General features: G+C 53.8%; 6 protein-coding genes across 6 annotated transcripts; 4 read left to right on the top strand and 2 right to left on the bottom strand.

Annotated features, from left to right (window-relative positions):
- Window positions 1-110: 110 nt before the first annotated feature.
- J4E83_005018 (uncharacterized protein) lies at window positions 111-1,809 on the bottom strand (the record flags this gene model as incomplete). The annotated part of the gene is made up of 2 exons (XM_049331940.1): window positions 111-728; window positions 781-1,809. The coding sequence occupies 2 exons, from the start codon at window positions 1,807-1,809 to the stop codon at window positions 111-113; spliced, it is 1,647 nt and encodes a 548-aa protein (XP_049189035.1).
- Window positions 1,810-3,794: 1,985 nt separating this feature from the next.
- Window positions 3,795-5,452, top strand: J4E83_005019 (uncharacterized protein; the record flags this gene model as incomplete). Its single annotated transcript, XM_049331941.1, has 5 exons — window positions 3,795-4,140; window positions 4,190-4,242; window positions 4,310-4,561; window positions 4,621-5,269; window positions 5,316-5,452. 5 exons carry the CDS (start codon window positions 3,795-3,797, stop codon window positions 5,450-5,452), a joined length of 1,437 nt encoding a protein of 478 aa, XP_049189036.1.
- Window positions 5,453-5,771: 319 nt separating this feature from the next.
- Window positions 5,772-6,834, bottom strand: J4E83_005020 (uncharacterized protein; the record flags this gene model as incomplete). Its single annotated transcript, XM_049331942.1, has 3 exons — window positions 5,772-6,153; window positions 6,229-6,553; window positions 6,633-6,834. 3 exons carry the CDS (start codon window positions 6,832-6,834, stop codon window positions 5,772-5,774), a joined length of 909 nt encoding a protein of 302 aa, XP_049189037.1.
- A 1,110-nt stretch (window positions 6,835-7,944) lies between these two features.
- J4E83_005021 (uncharacterized protein) lies at window positions 7,945-9,795 on the top strand (the record flags this gene model as incomplete). The annotated part of the gene is made up of 1 exon (XM_049331943.1): window positions 7,945-9,795. The coding sequence occupies one exon, from the start codon at window positions 7,945-7,947 to the stop codon at window positions 9,793-9,795; it is 1,851 nt and encodes a 616-aa protein (XP_049189038.1).
- A 662-nt stretch (window positions 9,796-10,457) lies between these two features.
- J4E83_005022 (uncharacterized protein) lies at window positions 10,458-11,345 on the top strand (the record flags this gene model as incomplete). Its single annotated transcript, XM_049331944.1, has 1 exon — window positions 10,458-11,345. One exon carries the CDS (start codon window positions 10,458-10,460, stop codon window positions 11,343-11,345), a length of 888 nt encoding a protein of 295 aa, XP_049189039.1.
- Window positions 11,346-13,570: 2,225 nt separating this feature from the next.
- J4E83_005023 (uncharacterized protein) lies at window positions 13,571-15,029 on the top strand (the record flags this gene model as incomplete). The annotated part of the gene is made up of 3 exons (XM_049331945.1): window positions 13,571-14,007; window positions 14,062-14,657; window positions 14,707-15,029. 3 exons carry the CDS (start codon window positions 13,571-13,573, stop codon window positions 15,027-15,029), a joined length of 1,356 nt encoding a protein of 451 aa, XP_049189040.1.
- Between the last annotated feature and the right edge of the window lie 5,093 nt (window positions 15,030-20,122).

A 20,122-nucleotide genomic window follows, 5' to 3' on the forward strand; every position in this document is an offset into this window, starting at 1 on the left:
CCTCTCTGTAGCATCACGGGCATGATGTGACAGCTTTGCCTCTTTAAGGCATACAGCCGGTGCGGCACAGTACAGTATACAGGCTAACATAGCAGTGAGATCCTCTTCGCTCATAGTCTAGCCTTGACTACCACACCCAAAGGCACATCATCCTTACTCCTCTCTTTAAGCACTCGTCTCAGTATCTTCCCACTCGCACTCTTCGGCACCTCATCAATAAACACCACGCCCCCTCTCAACCTCTTATGATTCGCAACCTTCTTATCCATCCACTGCACTATAGCCTTCGCTTCCGCCTCCCCAGCACCAGCCTTCGAAGCAACGATATACGCCCTCGGCACCTCGGTATGCTGCTCATCATCGTTCACCCCAATGACGGCCGCATCATCAATGAGTTCGCTCTCCAAGAGCTTCCCCTCCAACTCCGCAGGCGGAACTTGAAAACCCTTGTATTTGATCAATTCCTTAACGCGGTCCGTGATGTAGAAGTTGTGTTGTTCGTCTTGGAAACCAATGTCGCCTGTTTTGAAGAATCCATCTGGCGTTATGGCGTCGGCGGTTGCGGACTCGTTCTTCCAGTATCCTTTGAAGATGTTGGGGCCGCTGAGCCAGAGTTCGCCTGCTTCGCCTGGTCCGAGTTCGGCGCCGGAGGCGGATATGTATTTTGCGGTCATGTTGGGGAACATTTTTCCGACGCTGCCGACGGAGGTGTACCATTCGTCCCATGGCTGGAGGGGGTGTTAGCGTTCATCGCTCAGTGTTGTGGACATGGAAACGTACCTGAGTGTGCGTCATTGGACTTGTTTCACTTAGCCCGTATGCTTGGTTGATCTTGAGGTTCAGTCGTTTATGCACAGTATCGACTAGCTCTTTCGTAAGGGGAGCGGCGCCACTGGTAATCATCTTGACTGACGACAGGTCGTACTTGTCCACCATCTTATCTCTTGACAAGCGTACAATGACTGGAGGTGCAACGTAGATGAAGGTAATCTTGTGTTCCTGTATCGTCCGCAGGAAGGTTTCCATATCGAAAGCCGGCATTACCACGAGCTCAATGCCGCGATGCAGTGTCTGATGTACCAGACCAGTAAGTCCGTAAATGTGGAAGAATGGCAAAACTCCCAAGAACTTGTCGTTCGCGGATGAGTACCAGTTTCCCACTGCACCCTGGCAAAGAAGTAGATCGGCGACAATGTTGCGATGACTGAGCATAACGCCTTTCGGTAATCCTGTGGTTCCAGAACTATACGCCAGGAATGACAGGTCTTCAGGATCCGCCCGTCTCCTGCGATACCGCAATGCGCCTGATGTCTTCCTGATGCTAGTCCAGTGTTTGCATCGATGTGTCTCGTCTTTCTCAGCACCCAGTAAGATCACTCTATCACTTGCGATTCCAACTTTCTCCGCAGCCTTTAGCGCGGTGTCCAGGAATGCCTTTGTCGTGACAAGCGCTTTAGCCCCCGAATTCTCAAGCTGGTAGGCTAGCTCATCCTTTGAATATCCTGGATTCGCGGGCGTGACAATGCCACCAGCAAAAAAGGTTCCATAGATGACTGGCGGTACGTCGATATCGTTTGGCGCATATAACGCAAGGACGTCATTCTTTTGCCAATCCCAAAGATTCCGGAGTCCTTCGCCGAATAATGTCGCGTTGCTTTTTACATCGGCGAATGTGTACTTTCGGTCGGAGTTGATGGCGCGATATATGACTTTATCGTCGGGGAAGTCGCGGTCTTTGCGGTCGAACATTAGACCCCAGAGGTCAACGGCCGGAATCTCCACATCGGGAAACGGTGATTTGGTAGGCATATTGACCTCGATAGCAGAAATGCTGTGGTCACGAGACCTCCAAGCAACGTATTCTTGGGGCTGCTGTTATATTGGATACGTAAGGATGCAGAGTAAACATGCAGTTGATCAGTGGATGAACTTGAGATGCATCGAGATGTCAATCTGTGGGGAACCTCGGCTTTTGTCTCGATGACGTCGCCTACCCATTGGCCCTATTACCGAATCGCATTGTTGCATGTTCAATGCGTTTGTGGAAAGTTCCCCATTCAATACGTGCCAGAGCTGTAAGCGTGCTTTAAGTATGCACATACAAATCTGGAATAGGTTAAAGAGCTTGGCCAGCTTCTGTCGTTCCGCGGAGAGGTGGAGGAAGAGAGAGATCTCCGCACCTGTCCGCGACTAGCAAGCAGATTGCGTGTTGAAGGCGATTGATTGCTCGTGTTGAGAAGCAGATAAGGCAAGCTGACGAACACGGTGTTTCCAAAGTGGCAGCAGGTGGCCTTTTGCACTCTAATTGACCGGCCAGCTTACGTGTCTCTGAAGTATACGTATGTGCCTCAACGGAAACCAGGGTGCAGTTAATCGAAATCCAGGCCCGTACTGTGCAACCAGCGATGATGTACAGACCGGGAGAACCGGTCATACAAGGACGGGTAGAGAGTGCATGTTGGTGTTACGATTTGGGCCAAATCGATGATGAGATCTGACGATGTAACAGTGCACACGGCTAGGGGTCCAGGCCTGTGGTGGCCTAATTGTGCTTACTGGCAGCCGTACCACCGGCTATCGCTGATCGGCTCGCGATTGAATAGAGGAGGTGATGTGGATTTCTGGAGCGTTTGAACAGCGAAGCCACGCGGAGTAAATAGTGGAATGGAAGACAGAAGCCGCGGCTAAGGAACCCGCTCCCGCAGGAGCGCACGGCCTCCGAGATGGTGGGGGAAGGCACGACCAGCAACCGAACGACTCCACAGACCCACCCACAGCCCTCCATCACAATCAATCCACCCATCAAGGTGTTTGCTTGCATGACATCTGCCGCGCTTTTCCTTGCCCACGAAACCGAAAAAACCCAGACTCATCAGGTGGGATAGCGTGACATCGACCACAGCTGGCAGTTCACGACAGGTTCAGCTATATCCCAGGCTTACCGACGCGCTCCCGATCGGTCTTGCAACCTCAACCTCCGTCGACCAACCCAGCCGGCCGGGACGTCCCTCAGGCCTTCGGTGGGCGCCTCTGCAACGCGATTGGCTGCGTGGGTGCTGTGCCGTGGGGAGGCTTGCACTGTCGAGGACCCATACAGCGTCATCATTGAGGCGTGGACGGAAGAAGGGCAATTTCTCTGCAGCGTGATATCTGCACCACTTGGCCCTCGAGCTGGCAGGGAAGCCGGCCTTTTAGCAAGTGTCACCGGTAGCTACTTCTAATACACAGGATGGGTAAGTGGGCCCCTCTTATATACGCAGCCGTAACTTCCCCTCCCTGGCTTCCCAAAGCTTTTGCCATCCTCCGCGCCATCACGGTTCTGCTTTCTCTCACGACCCGACACGTTGCCTGCTGACCTCTCCCTACCAGACTCTGCAGGAGATAACTATCGTCCAAGCGACCGAGTAAGTGCTCATGTTTCTTCTTTCTGTTTCCGCCGCCAGGCGCAGGTCAGGTGGACGGCGAGGCTGTTGCAGTGCTGGATGGGCCTCTGTAAGCGTGGGCGATGGTGAGGGGACCGGTGTTAGCTACCTATGAGCCCCTCCAAGGCAGCCAGCACCCTTCATTTCCTCGCTCATTGCTCACGCCTGGGTGGTGGTCCGTCACGTGACTGTCGCTGCCGGCAACTGCCGCCCGGGCGGATTGTCGTTGCCCAAGCTCCGAGCTGCTTGCCCTCACCCGCTCGCGCAACCTCTCCTCAACCCCATCACCCACGCGAGCCCGCACCTGCTCGCCATCGCCGAACCTCCCAAAACCTCTTCGTCGCCTCGACACATTGCGTGTACTTTGCAATCATGTCGTACGAAACTGACAACTATGACCAGCGCGACCGCTCTCCCCGTCGACGATCTCGCTCACCGCGACGCTCCAGACGCTCCTACTCGCCCCGTAGCCGCTCACGCAGTCGCGAGGACTACCGCCGCACTGAACGCCGCTCGCGCTCCCCCCAAAGTGGTGCGCAAGGTGCAGGAGGCTACCAATCGTACGGTGCTGGCCGAGGAGCTTCATCGCGACCTGTCGAGAACAAGGGTGAAATGATGCAGAGTATTAGGGATTCTTCGCAACAAGATCGCCGTGTCTATGTCGGCAACCTGTCCTACGATGTCAAGTGGCACCACCTGAAGGACTTTATGCGCCAAGGTACGGCACGCGCTGCGCCGCGTCAAGAGCTGGGCTAATGCGGAAACAGCTGGCGAGGTCCTCTTCGCAGACGTCTTGCTGCTGCCGAACGGAATGTCAAAGGTAAAGGATGATGGCTTGTCTTGATCGTGAGAAGGATGGAGGTTGACTGGCTTTTGCTTGGGTGTAGGGCTGTGGCATCGTGGAATATGCCACTCGGGAGCAGGCGCAGAACGCTGTTGCATCGCTCAGCAACCAGAACCTCATGGGCCGACTCGTATACGTTCGCGAAGACCGAGAGGCCGAGCCTCGATTCAGCGCCCCCGGCGGCGGACGCGGTGACTTTGGCGGCGGAATGCCTCGCGGCGGCGGCTTTGGAGGTGGCTTCGGCGGCAACCCTGCTGCTGGAGGTGGTGCAGGACGACAGGTCTACGTCGCCAACGTTCGTACCCTTTTCTTCCTCTCTGCTTACCTTGATAGCGTGTACTGACCCAGTTCTAGCTTCCTTACAACGTCGGCTGGCAGGATCTGAAGGACCTCTTCCGCCAGGCTGCTAATAACGGCCAAGTCCTCCGCGCTGACGTCCACATCGCCCCCGATGGCCGTCCCAAGGGCTCCGGTGTTGTTGCTTTCGAGACTCCCGAGGATGCTCGCAACGCCATTACCCAATTCAACGGCTACGATTGGCAGGGTCGCAACCTAGAGGTCCGTGAAGACCGCTTCGCTGGCGCTCCTGGTGGCTTTGGTGGTCGCGGTGGTGGATTCGGTGGACGCGGTGCCTTTGGCGGAGGCTTTGGCGGCCGTGGAGGCTTCGGTGGCCGTGGCGGATTTGGTGGTGGCTTTGGGGGTCGTGGAGGCTATGCTGGTGGAGGTGGCTTCGGCGGTCCCCCTGGTGGCCCGGCTTTCGACCCCAACGCTGCTCCTGCCGCACCCAACCCATTCACAGACTACGCTACTGCAGGCGGAGAGCCCAGCAACACCATCTACGTTCGCAACCTCCCCTGGTCGACTAGCAACGAGGACCTTGTCGAGCTCTTCACTACGATTGGCAAGGTCGAGCGTGCCGAGATTCAGTATGAGCCCAACGGTCGCTCTCGCGGAACCGGTGTCGTCGAGTTCGCTCAGGCTGGAGATGCCGAGACATCTATCGGTAAGTCTGTTTATGCACATTGAATTCCGTCACTAACAATACGCAGCCAAGTTCACTGGGTACCAGTACGGTGGCAGGCCATTGGGTCTCGCCTACGTCAAGTACACCAACATGGGCAACGGCGGCGATGCCATGGAGGGTACCGAGAACACTGGTGGTTTGACCCAGGATCAGATCATGTAACGTGTTCCTTGCTTTGCGGTATTTCTTCGACGCGCAAGCATCAGAGGCTGATGCATACGGGTTCCCATCTGCTCTGGTTATGAGCATTGTCATGTTAGGAACACCTTTTTCTCTCTCATTTCACATGTATACACATGACGGAGCTTTGGAGAGATTATGTTACGGGTCTTGATCACGGGCATGTCTGTAGTGGACCAAAATTTCCTTGTCGACAAAAGGGCTAGCTTTCGAAATGTAATGAGGAGATCGAATAGTAACCTAGCGGTTTCAAGCTGTGCTTTGCTGTAGCCTACGCATCGGTGATGTCTGAAATAGCGTGTTATTGCTGCAGCAATTTCATCATCCACTCGTAGACGGCCCATTGTACGGCGTTCACCACGAATGCCCGTATGCTACATATGCCCAAGCCACGGAAGAAGACGCCCGCACCTTCTGTCTTGTACGCATGCCTGGCAACCTCGATAGCGCTCAATCGTGCTCTGGGTGTCTCTGACCCTAGCAGCGCACTTCCCTCCCCATCCCGCATCGGCGCATGTAGTATCTGCGTCTGCACCCTCGTCTTGATAACATCCAGCGGAAATATCGACGCCCATGTTATGACACCAGCAAGACCACCACACAACAGCACTTTCATGGCTGTTTCGCGATCGGAGTCGTCTGGCGAGGACCAGGCCTGTTTGGATAGTTCGTAGGACCAGAAGCTGCGTGTGCGGTCAGCCAACGTCCTCCACCATTGTGGTTCTGCATCCATAATGCCAGCCAGGCGGACAACTCACTAAAATCCATACCCAACCGCATCCCTCACACTCGTAATGCCACCTCCATAATACAATCCCCTGATTCCCTCTGCTCTCCACACATCTCTCGCTACACTCCAACTAGTTGTCGTCGCGTTGGTCGCTACCTGCGCGCGGCACTTTACGAGTTCGGTAGGTGCGCTGACGATGAAGGATGCGAGACCGCCTGTTGCGCCTGCTAGGAAAACTTTCGAGTAGTTTGTAGGCGATGCGGGGGAGTCGTGGAGGAGGGTGAGGGTGCGGTTGTAGGTCATGAATAAGAGGGCGTTGAGGGCGCCGTAGGTTAGGATGGGTGCTGTTGCGCCTGTACTGGAGAAGTTGAGTCAGTCAATTGATCTTACTTTCATCTATACTGATTGAAGTTGCGAATTTGTCTTGCTCACCTCTTACGAGTGTCCCCGCATTCTCAAACTGCCCTTTGAACCCCCGTGGTGTTGTTACGGCGCCTGTGGTAGCTGGAGATGTAGCTTCGACATTTTGGGACGAGGGACCGGCTTGGAGACGCGTTTTTATCAGGTCGAGGGGGTTGCCGATTATGATGCCTGCTGCGCCGGATACATAACCCGCCCAGAAATCTGCGGACATGGCTTTTTTTAAAAGGGAGGGGCTTTTTGAGAGGGGGGGTGTGAAGGGAGGGGTACTTGGGGAACGGTTGCTGGAGGTACATGCTGCGGGTTGTGGGGCAAGGGACGCGAGGGTTGTGCCGAGGCTTGGAAGACGTTATCTACGTAGAGCTGGGAGGTTTTGATTGTGCAATTTGAAGATGGGCGTTTCGGTCAGTATCAGGAAATGTCCATGTTACAATTCAATATCGTCGTGGCATGCTCATTGTATTGTTCATCGCACGCATTATTGTATGAGCTTAAGGTCCTAGGGCAAAGTCAGAGGGTAAGTAATCGAGACTTTGTCTAGAGTACACGTGAATATGTAGCTAGAAGCTAGACTAGAAGCACCCTGCAGCGAAGCATGCCAGACCATGCTTACTTGTGCGACGATCCAGCTCGTCTCGTTCGGGACGCTTGACGCTGTCGGACCACCGACAGTATCTCGAACAAGCAATGCATGAGAAGTACCGGGCTGCGATGCTGCAACTTTCAGAAAATCGAGCTCGACGTAAAGACTGGCTTGAAGCCCATTTGAGGTTGGCGCAGAGAAAACTCAATGGCATGCATCTCGTGTGTGTCATTCGCCACCGCGTTGGCCTCGCGACCCGACTCGAATGAATCATGGAGCACTGACCATATGAGGCTGAGACACGCCTGACTACCTGCCGATCTCCCTCACCCCGCCGCCACCCAGAATCACTCACTTACATTTACCTCTCGCGCAAGACTCATTCTTTGTCACTGCTTATTTCTTTCCTTTCACTCGTGTCTGTGGATCTCGACTCGGTCTGAAGACACTCTTTCCATTGAACCTGTCGCAATAGACCATGAGCGTGCGACTAAGACGATTGTTTCGAGATCAGTTACACGGTATGTTTGACACTTATTGCGGTACAGGCGGCGCAGTATATATCCAGACTGTGAAGGCTGTTCAGGCTTCAATACGCGCGAGCTGTAGCCTCGGGACCGCTTACCATGGTTCATCGTTCACCTTGCTGACGACTCCAGTATCTTCTACGCATTAGCACCAATTCCTTACGACAAGCATACACCAAGTCAATACGCCGATTCGCAAGCCTACAACGATCAAATGCCTTCACAACCGCTCGACTCCGGCTGGGACTTCAGCACCGCCATCGGCCTGATAGATTCGGGCACCCAAGAGATTAGCTCCCCTCCGCTTCGGTCGGTGGCGACACCTCAGGCCTCCACACTGAAAGATGGAGGAATACGTCTAGGCAGCTTTTCGAAGCTGTTCGAAAACCTCGGGTTCGCCGATGACACCTCCGCGCCGTTGCCGCCACTCGATCCTGAGTCCGAACTCAGCAATTCTGACGACGCTTTATTACCTTCTCCTGTCCTCGAATCGACCAAGACACCTGCCAAACTTAACGAGAGCTCAGACGAGCAGGGAACAGACAACGCAAGTCTGACTAAGACCCAACGGAAGAAGGCTCGCAGACGCGCCGAGAAGGAGCTCGAAGAGGAGCGGTGCCGCCACCAAGCTGTTCAGGACACCTTGGCCCAGCTTGCGGAAGAACGCGAGCAGAGGAAGCAACAGGCACAGCAGACGTTACTGCGGAAACAACTAGATGAAATCGCCAGCATAACTACCAAGGATGTCAAGGTGGCGGAAACGCCAACCAAGCCGTCCCGAGCACATTCACGATCCAACGTGGGCGCTAAGATCAGGCCTGCGACGCCTACCCCAGTGCATGCACAAGACACAACCGAGGCTCCTCAGACACAACAGAAGCAGCTCAGGACACCCAAGGCCCGCCCCAGCATACTGAAGCGGCCTTCCGCGGCACAGCCTGTGACTCCTCAGCCTCCTCAAGAAGTCCCCGTAGTCGTTCCCTCTACTGCACCGGCCCCGACTCAGACCCAAAACATAATATTCGATGCACTCGCACCTGCCCTGTCTCAGGACCTTCTACTCGAACCTCAGCAAGCGCCTCGTGCCACCACACCGATACACCATGGACTTGTTCCCCGAACTGTTCGACCGGTCACCGTACCAAGAACCTGTTCACAACCAGCCGTCGTTCAACAACCACCCACTACCCCAACGCCGCAACGTAAGTCGTTTAGCGGACAGCGCCCAGCTCTCACGATTAGATCACAGGTAGAGCGTCATTACCACTTGTTTAACAAGTTGATGGAGACTTTCCCTGATGATCGAAAGTGGCTGGTGGCCCCTATGCAAATGCTTAACGAGCGCAACTCAGCGCATGGATTGCACGTCTTTGTCGATGCCTCCAACATCATGATAGGCCTCAAAGACATGCTCCGCTACCACGGCCTGCACCACAACGCATACGACATGTCCTTTGACAGTCTAGCGCTACTGATGGAGCGCCGCCGACCGGTAGCAAAGCGCTTCTTCGCCGGCTCCCACCGCGAAGCCAACCCCCTCCCCCACGTAGCGAAACTCGTCGAGACCTCCAAAGCCGTCGGCTACGACAGCGTCATGCAAGAGCAAGTCCTGATCGTACGCGAAGACTCGGAGAAGAAGAAATTCTTCAACGATGTCAAGAAGATGGGCTGGCACAAGGCTACTCAAATACGCTCTTCCGGCAGCGGCAGTGACTCTGAAACGGGTCCTTCTGCTGTTACTCCGAAGACGCCCTCGGCCCCGAAATGGGTCGAGCAAGGTGTCGACGAGATTCTTCACTTGAAGATGTGCCAGAGCATTATTGATACCGAAGTACCCAGCACCATGGTTCTCGCGACGGGTGATGGTGCCGTGGCGGAGATGTCGGATGGGTTTCTCGCACATGTTGAGCGCGCGTTGAAAAAGGGATGGAAGGTTGAGTTGATTAGTTGGGGTCAGCAGATTAATGGCGGGTACAGGAGGAGGCAGTTTAGGGCTAAGTGGGCGGAGCAGTTTACGATTATCGAACTCGATGAGTTCTTGGAGGATCTTATTGATACGCCGTAGGATGGTGGGTTTACGTGGTTGGATGTGCTGGTCAGGGACGCGTTGTTTGGTTGTTAGTTCGCATACGATACTAGGGATGAGCGAGCATGGCGTTGTTCGTTGTCGTTCTCGGTGGTATTCTTCTGGTTGTACATAGCTTTGGCTTTATTCTGTGGTGGTTCTTGTATTGCATTGCATTTATCTGCGCGGAGGGCATTCAGCGTTGGCATTACATAGCATGGCTCAGCGTGTCTGATGATACGTAGGTCTTTACTCCATGTAGAGAGGGAGACGAAACTCCATTTGCTCATCTTATCTATCCGATCCGAAGTCTTCATGCACAAGAACGTCTAGTTGCATAGCCAGGTGACATGATGAAAGGCTCAGCCTGGTGGCGCTGTTCAGCCACCGCCATATATGACTTTACATCACAGTGATCGACAGGTAAGCTGTGATGTCGCTCGATCAAACCTGTTTACTGGTCAAGGACCTCAGCTGTATCTGCCTTGCGCCACTAAAGCCGAACGGCATGCCGCAATTGCTGTGTTGAAACAGGAAGGCTGAAAGCTCAAGGCTGAAGAGGACATAAATCCCGGCGCTCTCACTCTCTCACTCCATCAATACTCATTTCTACAACCACACTTTCGGGTATCAAGCTTGAAACAGTATACGACATACGCGACATGCCTCGTGACCCAACCTACCACGATGTGGAGAAGATGAGGCGCCATGCTCTCAAGCCGTACGATAGACACGCCAGTGACAATCAAGAGGCCATTGGCGATGACGACAACAGTGATGTTGAAGTAGCTATCGACGAAGAAGGATCTGGCGGCGATGATGATGCCGGCAGTGCTGAGGACTCCAGTGAGGCTGAGAGTTCTAGCGACGACGACGACGAAGATGCCACCAACAATGAATATAACAACGAGGGTGAAGAAGCCAATAGCGAGCAAGATTCTGACAGCGAGGAAGAAGCTAGCGACGTTGAAGATGCCATCGACGACGAAGAAGTCGACTACGATGAAGATGAAGACATGGAAAAGCCCACCAACATCTTCAACCCAAGTGGCTCCCGCAACAATTGCACCGACATGGGAGAATCCTACGCCTCAGGACTACCCAACGAATACAGCCCACCCGCTAGCGACTGCGGGGGAAGAGGCCTTGACGAATGGAAAGAGCGTCTTGAAGAAAACGGCTTCAATATATCCGACGACCCGCCTGACGAAGAATACCTCAATGGGGCTCGCGAAGCCTCTGTTGCATACTGGCATGCCAATGGTGGTGGGCACGTCGTCGCAATGGATGGTGGCGACAACGACGCGACGTATACATACTCTGATCATCAGGGCCGTGTTGACGAGGACGTTACGGAGGAAGTTAATGAGGCAAGACGTGATGGGCGCATTGCATTCTATGTCACGAGGCCGAAGTTTGACGATCGCGAGAGGGAACAGCAGCACGAAGATGACTATGAGGAGGATGAGCTGGACGAAGAGAAAGGAGGTGAGGTTAATGGTGATGACGGAGACTATGAAATGGACGATGGATGGAACAAATACCGGTGATACTGTGATGGGCTCCAAACTGATACTCGTAGCACACACTCGTCTACCTTGAAGTTGCCATCACATTGCCAAAACCTCATCGACTCATGATCCTCCCCAACACCGTACCTGACGATCCCATCCCCAACCGACTACCTTCAGTGGAGCATCCCCTGAGATCCCCCTCCCCTACTCCTCCCACCGCATCCGCGTTCCGACTCTTCCGAGATCATCCACCACAGATCATCGCGACAACCCTTCACCGTCAGCCGGCGTGCCGAACGGCAGCACGACGGTCTCGGCAAAAGTAGTCAGCAAATGGCAATTACCCGACTCCCGCTTTTGCAGCAGGGACGACGGCGGCGGAGCGACGGTTTGACCGCGCTCGGACCCCCTCGCGGTGCGCGAGACATGCGCGCAGAGACGGGGGAGAGAGAGGCTGGGATACGCGGGATACGAGAACGAGACTACTAGGTTGTTGCGCGACATTTTCGCGTTCGCGTAGCACGATTGTACCTGAATTCTGCTTTAGTGAAACAAGGGGGCATGTTGTGCTTCTTTTCTTTTCTGCGGTGTGGATGCAGGACAGCAAACGAGCGGAGAAAGGGACGGGCAGCGGATGCGGGTGGGTTTTGTTTGTTTGGGCAGCATGTTGTTGGGGGAGTGACAGTGACAGCGAGTCAAGGCATGAACATGGTAATGTTAGTGTTGAAAGGGATGTACATGGCATTTGTTGGAGAAGGGTGTCAGAGTCAGGGCAAAAGGAGGAGGGAAATTGCGATGGTCGCGATGTCGAATCTCGACTCTTCTTTTGTGATTTAGCCTACAAATCGAGTGAAGTCTGCGTGATCGAGTTTTTTATTGAATTGAGTTTTTTTCCTTTGGCTGTGACTCGGTAAAGAGATTGTTTGATTAGTTAGTGAAGTTAGTCTAGTTTGGCGACGGCGAATGTCGTGACAGGAAAGCGCGGTGGAGGTTGTGTTCGTCCGAGCCTCCGCCTACAATGTCCGAGAGAGCGAGACCGAGATGGCCATCGGCGATTGGGCAGTGGGTGGATCGGACAGGAAAAAAGAAATTGCGCATCGGGCGTGAAAAGCACAGGGTTGCGGGTGGAACCATGGCAGTGGAAAAACGGGTGAGGATGTGTCTACGCCAAGAGGGCGAGGACTGCACGGGTTGCGGATCTTGCGAGGTGCCGAGGGCGCCTATTCAGACGTCGCGACGGACGGTAGGAATGGCGCGGGTACAGTCAGCGGTGGCTTTTCTGGTGCGGTGAGAGTTGTGTCGGGGCGTGATTGGTAAGTAGCGTGCAAGAGGTGAGAAAGTTTGGGCAATGCAGTGGAGCGCGGTGCATGTTTCGTGTGTCTTTGAGGCTGGGGTGGGTGGCCGCACGCCTTGTGAGACAACGCCGACAGCGAACGAGGCTGACCAGCACATGCCCGTATCTCGTACAGGCGACGGACCGGGATGCGGAAGTCGATGGAAGACGATTTGGCATGCGTTGGTTGCCATGGCTTGACGGCACGATGCGGTCACCTGTATGTTGATGTCATGACAGGCTAACCAAGGGTCTAACGCACCGCTGCATCACTCTGGCATGGCGCATCACTCTGGCGCGAGCCCAGCAGCAGTTTTGCTAGACGGGACCCGTACCAAGATGACAAAGCCATGTGTGAGTGCGACGAGCAACGTGATAAGGAAGTCTACGGGTGTGCTGCAAGGGTCACATGCCTGCAGATGCAGATGCAGAGGCCCTGGGAACGTTATCAGTGCCACGGTTGGGGTCGCATGCCACCATGAGTGCCCACGGTGAAAGAGAAAGCGTCAACCACGGGCACTCGCATTCTTTGCCAACGCGGTCGAAACAATGATGCGAATCCTGGCGGCCGTCACAGCGTCCTGGTGTAAACGAAATTGAGCGCCCTCGCGGACTAGCCGGGTCCGTCGTAGCCGCTCACGTCGCGGACCTAATTTGACCCCCCGGCAGCGCGCTGTGCAAGCCTCAGCCATCCGGAGCTTCCAGTGTCCACTGAGTCACGGCTGCCTTTCATAATCCCTAGTCCGCCCTCTTCCGCCTTCTTTCCCTCTTGTCCGCTCGCCCACCTCCTGCACGACGTCCAACTTCGACGTGCTTTCACCCGCCTCTGGTCGCGTGTCTGCTGTTGCACCTACCGGTAACTGCGCCACACAGACAACCCCCGAGCGACCGAGCCCTGAACCGCCATTCCTCCAGCGCCATCCTCAGCATGACGAACAAGAGCTACCTCGCATTCCTCGACAACAGCACCGCCGCCGACATGCTGTCGCGCACAAAGGTCCCGGGCCTCTCCGCCCTGCCCAGTCTTATCCCCCACCGCGTGCGCAGGAAGTGGAGGGCCACCAAGTCGCGCATACGCAGTCGCCAGGCGCCCACGTCATCCATCGCCGGCCTCGAGACGTCCTTCTCGCCCTCGGATACCCTGCGCTCCCTGCGCACCCATTCTTGGAGCATATACGACGCCCAGTATCTCTTCCTCGCCATCCTCGCCATCTTCTCCCTCTCCGTGAGCGAGGCGCCGGGGCCCTTTGCCAAGACATTCATAGCCACGCTGCTCATGACGGGCCTGTGTATGCCCATCACACGACAGTTTCTCCTCCCATTGCTCCCTACTCTTACATGGCTATTCCTCTTCTCTAGCTGCAAGTGCGTAATCCACCTCCTCAAACGTGTGGCAAGATCCATACTAACATGCCCCAGATACATCTCCCCAGACTACCGCCCTGCCATCTGGGTCCGCGTCCTCCCCGCTCTCGAGAACATCCTCTACGGCGCCAACCTCAGCAACATCCTCTCCGCCCACAAGCACACAGTCCTGGACATTCTCGCCTGGTTGCCCTACGGTGTCGTACACTATGTATCGCCTGTCATTGTCAGCGCATGCATGTTCATCTGGGCGCCTCCTGGCACCCTCCCCATCTGGGCGCGCGCTTTTGGCTACATGAACATCACAGCTGTTCTGATCCAGATGGTCTTCCCCTGCTCGCCCCCCTGGTACGAGAACACATACGGATTGGCCCCCGCCAACTACAGCATCCCTGGTGACGCTGCGGGACTCAAGGCAATCGACAAGCTGACTGGCATTGATCTCTACACTTCGGGCTTCCACGCTTCGCCCTTGGTCTTTGGCGCGTTCCCCTCGCTGCACTCCGGATGGGCTACTCTCGAGACGCTGTTTATGGGACACGTCTTCCCCAAGCTCTTCCCCGTCTACGTTTTCTACACCATGTGGCTTTGGTGGTCGACCATGTACTTCTCCCACCACTACGCCATTGACCTGGTAGCTGGCAGTCTGCGTAAGTTTGAAATCTCTGCCCCACTATTTTCTTCTGCTAACTTCCCCAGTTGCCGGTGTCTGCTACTTCTTCGGCCGCGCCAAGTTCCTCCCCCGCCCGCAATCCGACAAGGAGTTCCGCTGGGACTACGACTACGTCGAGATTGGCGACCCCATGGACGGTGCTGGCTACAGCATGCTCGACATCTACGAGGAATTTCCATCCCACGCCCACTCCGACTCGGACGACTGGGCTAGCGGCTCCTCTTCATCCTACTCCACCGGTGGCAGGAGTCCCATCGGCGCACGATCACCAACCGACGACTCTCAAAGCCTCTGGGAAGGCGAGACCATCGGATCCGACACAGAGCCCACCACCCTCCGCAAAGACTAACACCTACGACCCATCTACATCTCTCTCGCCACAGACTTATACTCATCCCTACGTTTCGCACTATCACCTTACCTCCCCGGGTGACGGCCTCTAACGACCTATGCATTGGAGCGGAGTTTTTTCTTGTTTGCGAAGCATTTCAGCGATCCATTATCTACACCATGGATTTGACGGCATAGAATCACTAGCGTCGGCTGCAGCAGCAGTGACGCTGCAGCCCTGCATGCATCGGGGAACCACAACCATTCTTCTCGTGGGCATCCCTTGTAGCGCTATTACGCGCGGTTTATTGTACCCCTTTTTTGATACCCAAGTCGGTCGCTTACCTTTTGGACTTTCCACGACACAGTTGTGTCTGTGTGTTGTTGTATACATTCGCTTCAGCGCCCGGCCGCCACACTTTCCGCATTCTACTTTTTGAGCGGCTGGATGTCTGCACATAGGGGGTTTTGATGATGTTGTGGTATGAATGGCATGGACGGCAGATGCTATGTCCATGTTGGATTGGGAATAGGTGGTAATGATGGGCTCGGCTGGAGCCTACCACCGCAGAAAGAAAGGGACTATTATTATCTAGTGTAATGCTTAATGGAATGGAAACGGTTAATGAACCAAACAATCATGGATCTTGTTAAGGATGGTGCCTACAGTCTACTCATACTCGTCGAACCAAGGTTCTGTCCTTCCGCTACCCAACTGTCAACCATAATTCAAGTTTGCAAATGCCATGCGGACTATCCGCCCGTTCCTTTCGCTTTGTCGCATTCAACTTCTCCCTGAATCTCCCAACATCAGCTCGACCTCAAGATCCACCTACAAGTCGCTATCACCACACCAGCCATGGACTACCTCGAACTAGACGACGCCGCTACGCAGGCTTTTGAGGAGCTGGGCGGCGACTTCGACCTACCACACATCCCATCGAAACCTTTTGGGTCTACGAATTCTCCTCGCACCTCACCACCGAAACGTCCCCGTCGCCGGGTAGAAGCATCTTATCTCTTCCGCCTTCAGCATCCTCTTTCTACACCTCGCGATGTAGCCAACGCTCTCGGCCTTTCTCGTGTACCACAACTTGAGAGCGGCGTTGGAGAAGACGGCGAAGCGGGGTTTTGTCGGCTGTCTCAATCATTAATGAACGCTCTTGATATTTGGATCGAGAAGCACTGTCCGAAACAGAGGTTTACAAAAATCCGCATTGGACTTGCGCATAAAGATAGTGGGGTGCTGCCATTGCTTGGTCGCGATCCAACACTTCCTCAATACCGGCCCAATAACCCAGCCAGGCCTATAGAACGACGTTTACCAGAATTCCCTATTCACTACTTCTTCTACGGCACTTTAGCGGATCCGGAGCGGCTTTCACGACTGTTTGGTGTGCCTGCTGATGAGCTGCCGGCTTTGCGACCTACTATCTTGCTAGGTGGACGTATTAGGATTTGGGCGGGGAGGTATAAAGCCTTAGTCGATGAGCCGGGCTCTGTGGTGGCTGGGTTCGCGTTCTCTTGCGGGTCGGTTGATCAGGAAGAGGCACTGAGGGGTTATGAGGGCGATGCGTATGAGGTTGTTGCTGCGCGATTGATTGTGGATGGGAAGGAGGTGGTTGGGAGGACGTTTCGGTTTGCGGGGTTTGATGATGAGTTGGGTGATTGATGTGGTGGTGGGGTTTAGCTTGTACGACTGTGGCGTTCGTTGTCTGGCGTTCGTAGTTAACCCGATTTGAATGTTGAGTGAGGTTTTTCTCAAGTAACGGCTGAACTGTCGCGTTAGAGGGATCGCAGCACAATACGATCTTGATCATCATTACGTTGCCGTATCGATGGTTCACCTCATCCTGTTCTTGATAAATTTCCGGTTTGCTGGAAAGCGAAGAGGTGTATCATCTTATGACTTGTAAGGTATTGCTAATCAAGACTACCACTGATCATGGTGAGCTGATTCATGTCTTAGTGAAGTCTGATCTGGGGTGACTGCCATATGCTGGTTGTGGAAGGTTTCTAGTCTTGATCGTGAGATTCTATAACATTGTATCTTAGAGGCCTGATACTTGCGTAGCCGTCGAACAGGAGGAAGATCGCTTGAGGGTATTACTATGGCTGCGGGAAAGTCGCTGTATCATAATCGCTGTGACGAGTTGATGGTGCTGGACGGTGAGCGGCGCAACGTGGTGTAGCAACGCTGTACATAGAATCGCAACGTAGTTGTATATGTCAGACACCTATATGCCCGTTACGCCGCTACAAATATACTCATTTGGATGCTATTAGTGGGTTCGCTGGCTCAGTATCCGTGCTAATGACTGCAGAAGCGCGTAGCTAAACGTAAAAGCGGTGAGGCTGAACGGGGCATCATGAGTCTCAAAGTGCGACAGGGCTGAGACTTTGAAGTTTCATGCGTATCGACGGGTTCTCGGTCTTATGGCTGTAGTTCGATTCGTGAAGGTGCATGGCTGAGTCTGGCTGATCATACGTACCTTTATGGCTTCCTGCGCTTGACGTTGTGCCAAAGTATGTATGGATCCGACAACAAGCAATTCTGCAGTGATGCCTTAGGTGTCACTTGGCCCACCGTTCAATGTGGGGTCCTGTCCATTCTCGTACCATGGTTGAGCTTCACAAGGGTCGTAGAAGATGTACCTTGCCGGTATCGAGAGTGCTAAGGAGGCGTGGTTGCCTGCGCAGTGATCAACTAAATCCGACTGAAGCAGGGCGCCCTTTGATCGAGTAATGCGCAACGCAACATAACAAGCAGGTACGTTTTCTCTGGCTACTCGAGTTGCTTCTATCGTGTGCAGAAACAAAAAATGCGTCGACTTGCGCTTGTGATCAGAAGTCGTGACCGTCATAGCCATTAGGTGCACTCATTGTGCTCTTCGAACTTACTCGCCAGGGCGCACCTGCCACCATGAGGTCAGCTGCTGCCTTCTTTCTGGCCATACATTGGGTTCGTTGAACAAAAAGGCTGAACGCTCCAAGCGCAACACCGGTGTATCCTGAGGTACGGCATCATGCGACGAGTCGTAATCTTGAAGCTTAACGATCGTGTTGCTGCTTGTATGTTTGCCACGTGGTGCCATCCTTCGTATGCATGGAGCTGTCCTCTTCTAGGGGCTCGTCCTTATCGTTCCGGCCTTGACAGCTCACTTACATCCTGTGAAGATCGCAGTCGCGATGATCCTAAGGCTGGCGCAGCTAAGGATACATGTGCTATGATGAATTTGGCCCGAATTTGGCTCTTTGACCACAGGACGCACGGTGGCTTGGCTCCGGTAAGTTAGGCCCCCTTCTGATTGGCTCAAAAGCGCCTTCCCGTCTGAGGCAGGCTGTGCTGCTCTAGGTATATGACGGACCGTTTTCCAATGATTTTCACAGCCCCCTCGCAAATGTTCTCAATCTTCACGTTGCCACTGATACCTAGGTATCCACGCGACAGGCGCTTAGAGCTTGTCGACGGAACCGCAGATGTATGTTGTCCAACATGCAGCTCTCTGGGATACCTATACACGCGCGATCACGACGAAACTCATCGTCGTAGCCTTATTGTTGTGTCTAACCGCTCCTTTGATGACTTTCGCACATCGGCCGTGCAGGGGTGTTTCTTTTGTGATCTTGTTCTGCAGAGCTTTCTGCTCTTGCAATATGTAACTGCAGAGATGCGGGTTGAACTTCTACTTTACCCAGACTCGCCGGCTGAGCTACACTCTTCAGGTGAACAAGGCTTTCATGAGATTGTGGAGATCTATCCATGTTCGAGTAAGTGTCTGTCCTCTGGAGGAACTTCTATGAATGCTCGTCGCTAAGCAATCACTATGTAGCAAACACAATACCCAACTATCCAACAGTGGGCAACGATGTTCCAAGGGAATCGACTGTCGCAGCGTCAGTGAACTTTCTAAAGCAAAATTACTACACCTGCGTGACTGAGCATGTGGAGCAGTGTGGTCGGGGACCAAGCTGGCTTCCAAAACGAATCGTCGATATTTCCAGGAGCCGATACCGTGTGATCGAGCCACCTGCGGGTACGGAGGGCACATATGCTACTTTATCGTATTCTTGGGGTAGCAGTGGATTTGCTATGACTACTTCAGGGAACTATCAAGAGATGAAGCTTGGATTCGACCGAAACAGGCTTCCTTTAGCTTTCCAAGATGCGGCAGACATGGCACAAAGTCTTAGCATTTGCTATCTCTGGATTGATACTCTATGCATAGTACAAGATAGCCCTACAGATTGGGAAGAGCAAGCTGCAAGAATGGGCCAGATTTATGAAGGAGCTGCCATCACTATAGCAGCCTCTTTGTCGACGGACCCGCACCACTCTTTGTTCCAGAGACGAAACCCAATATACGAAGAAATCGAATTGTTCAGCGAACTCAAAGGAGGCCCAAAGGATGTGGTATTCAAAGCAAGGAGAAAGATTGCTCGAGGTATACATGCCAAGACTGGACGGTCAAAAGACATCGATCCACTAGATACACGAGCATGGGGTCTGCAAGAGAAGATGCTCTCAACGCGACTTATAGCCTTTACTGGGGCAGAGTTACAGTGGACCTGTAGAACATCAAAAGAGTGCGAGTGCCACCATATCAAAATACCGGCGCAACCACTCTTCCCTGTACTCACTGGAACAACGACTACGGAAAGGATTCTAAGCATCTCTAAGAGCTGGAGTCAAATAATCGAAGAGTACTCAACTCGGGAACTGAAAGTTCCTGAGGACAGGCTCCCAGCTCTGAGTGGCCTGGCCAACAAATTCGGAGCAGAAACCTGCTATACGTATATTGCGGGTGGATGGAAGGAGACATTGCTTTATGACCTAGTCTGGCAACGCGATATTGATCCGACTTCAAGAGCATCAACATGGCTTGCTCCGAGTTGGTCGTGGGTCTCGTCGCCTGGTGCTGTAAACTTTCGACTTGCGCGCCACTCATATCCCGGCTCTCGAATTGAGCACACGACGATGATCAAGTATCACTACAAGACTGCTGGTGACGGCCCATATAACAGAGCTTTGGCATGTTCATTGACTCTGCAAGGCCATACTGTAGCAGCTCTTTTGCGGCGGTCTTCTCACGATTTCGAAACCTTTACAAT

The sequence above is a fragment of the Alternaria metachromatica genome (assembly GCF_023757995.1).
Source record: "Alternaria metachromatica strain BMP 0045 chromosome Unknown scaffold_9, whole genome shotgun sequence".
In the NCBI taxonomy this organism is placed as follows: domain Eukaryota; kingdom Fungi; phylum Ascomycota; class Dothideomycetes; order Pleosporales; family Pleosporaceae; genus Alternaria; species Alternaria metachromatica.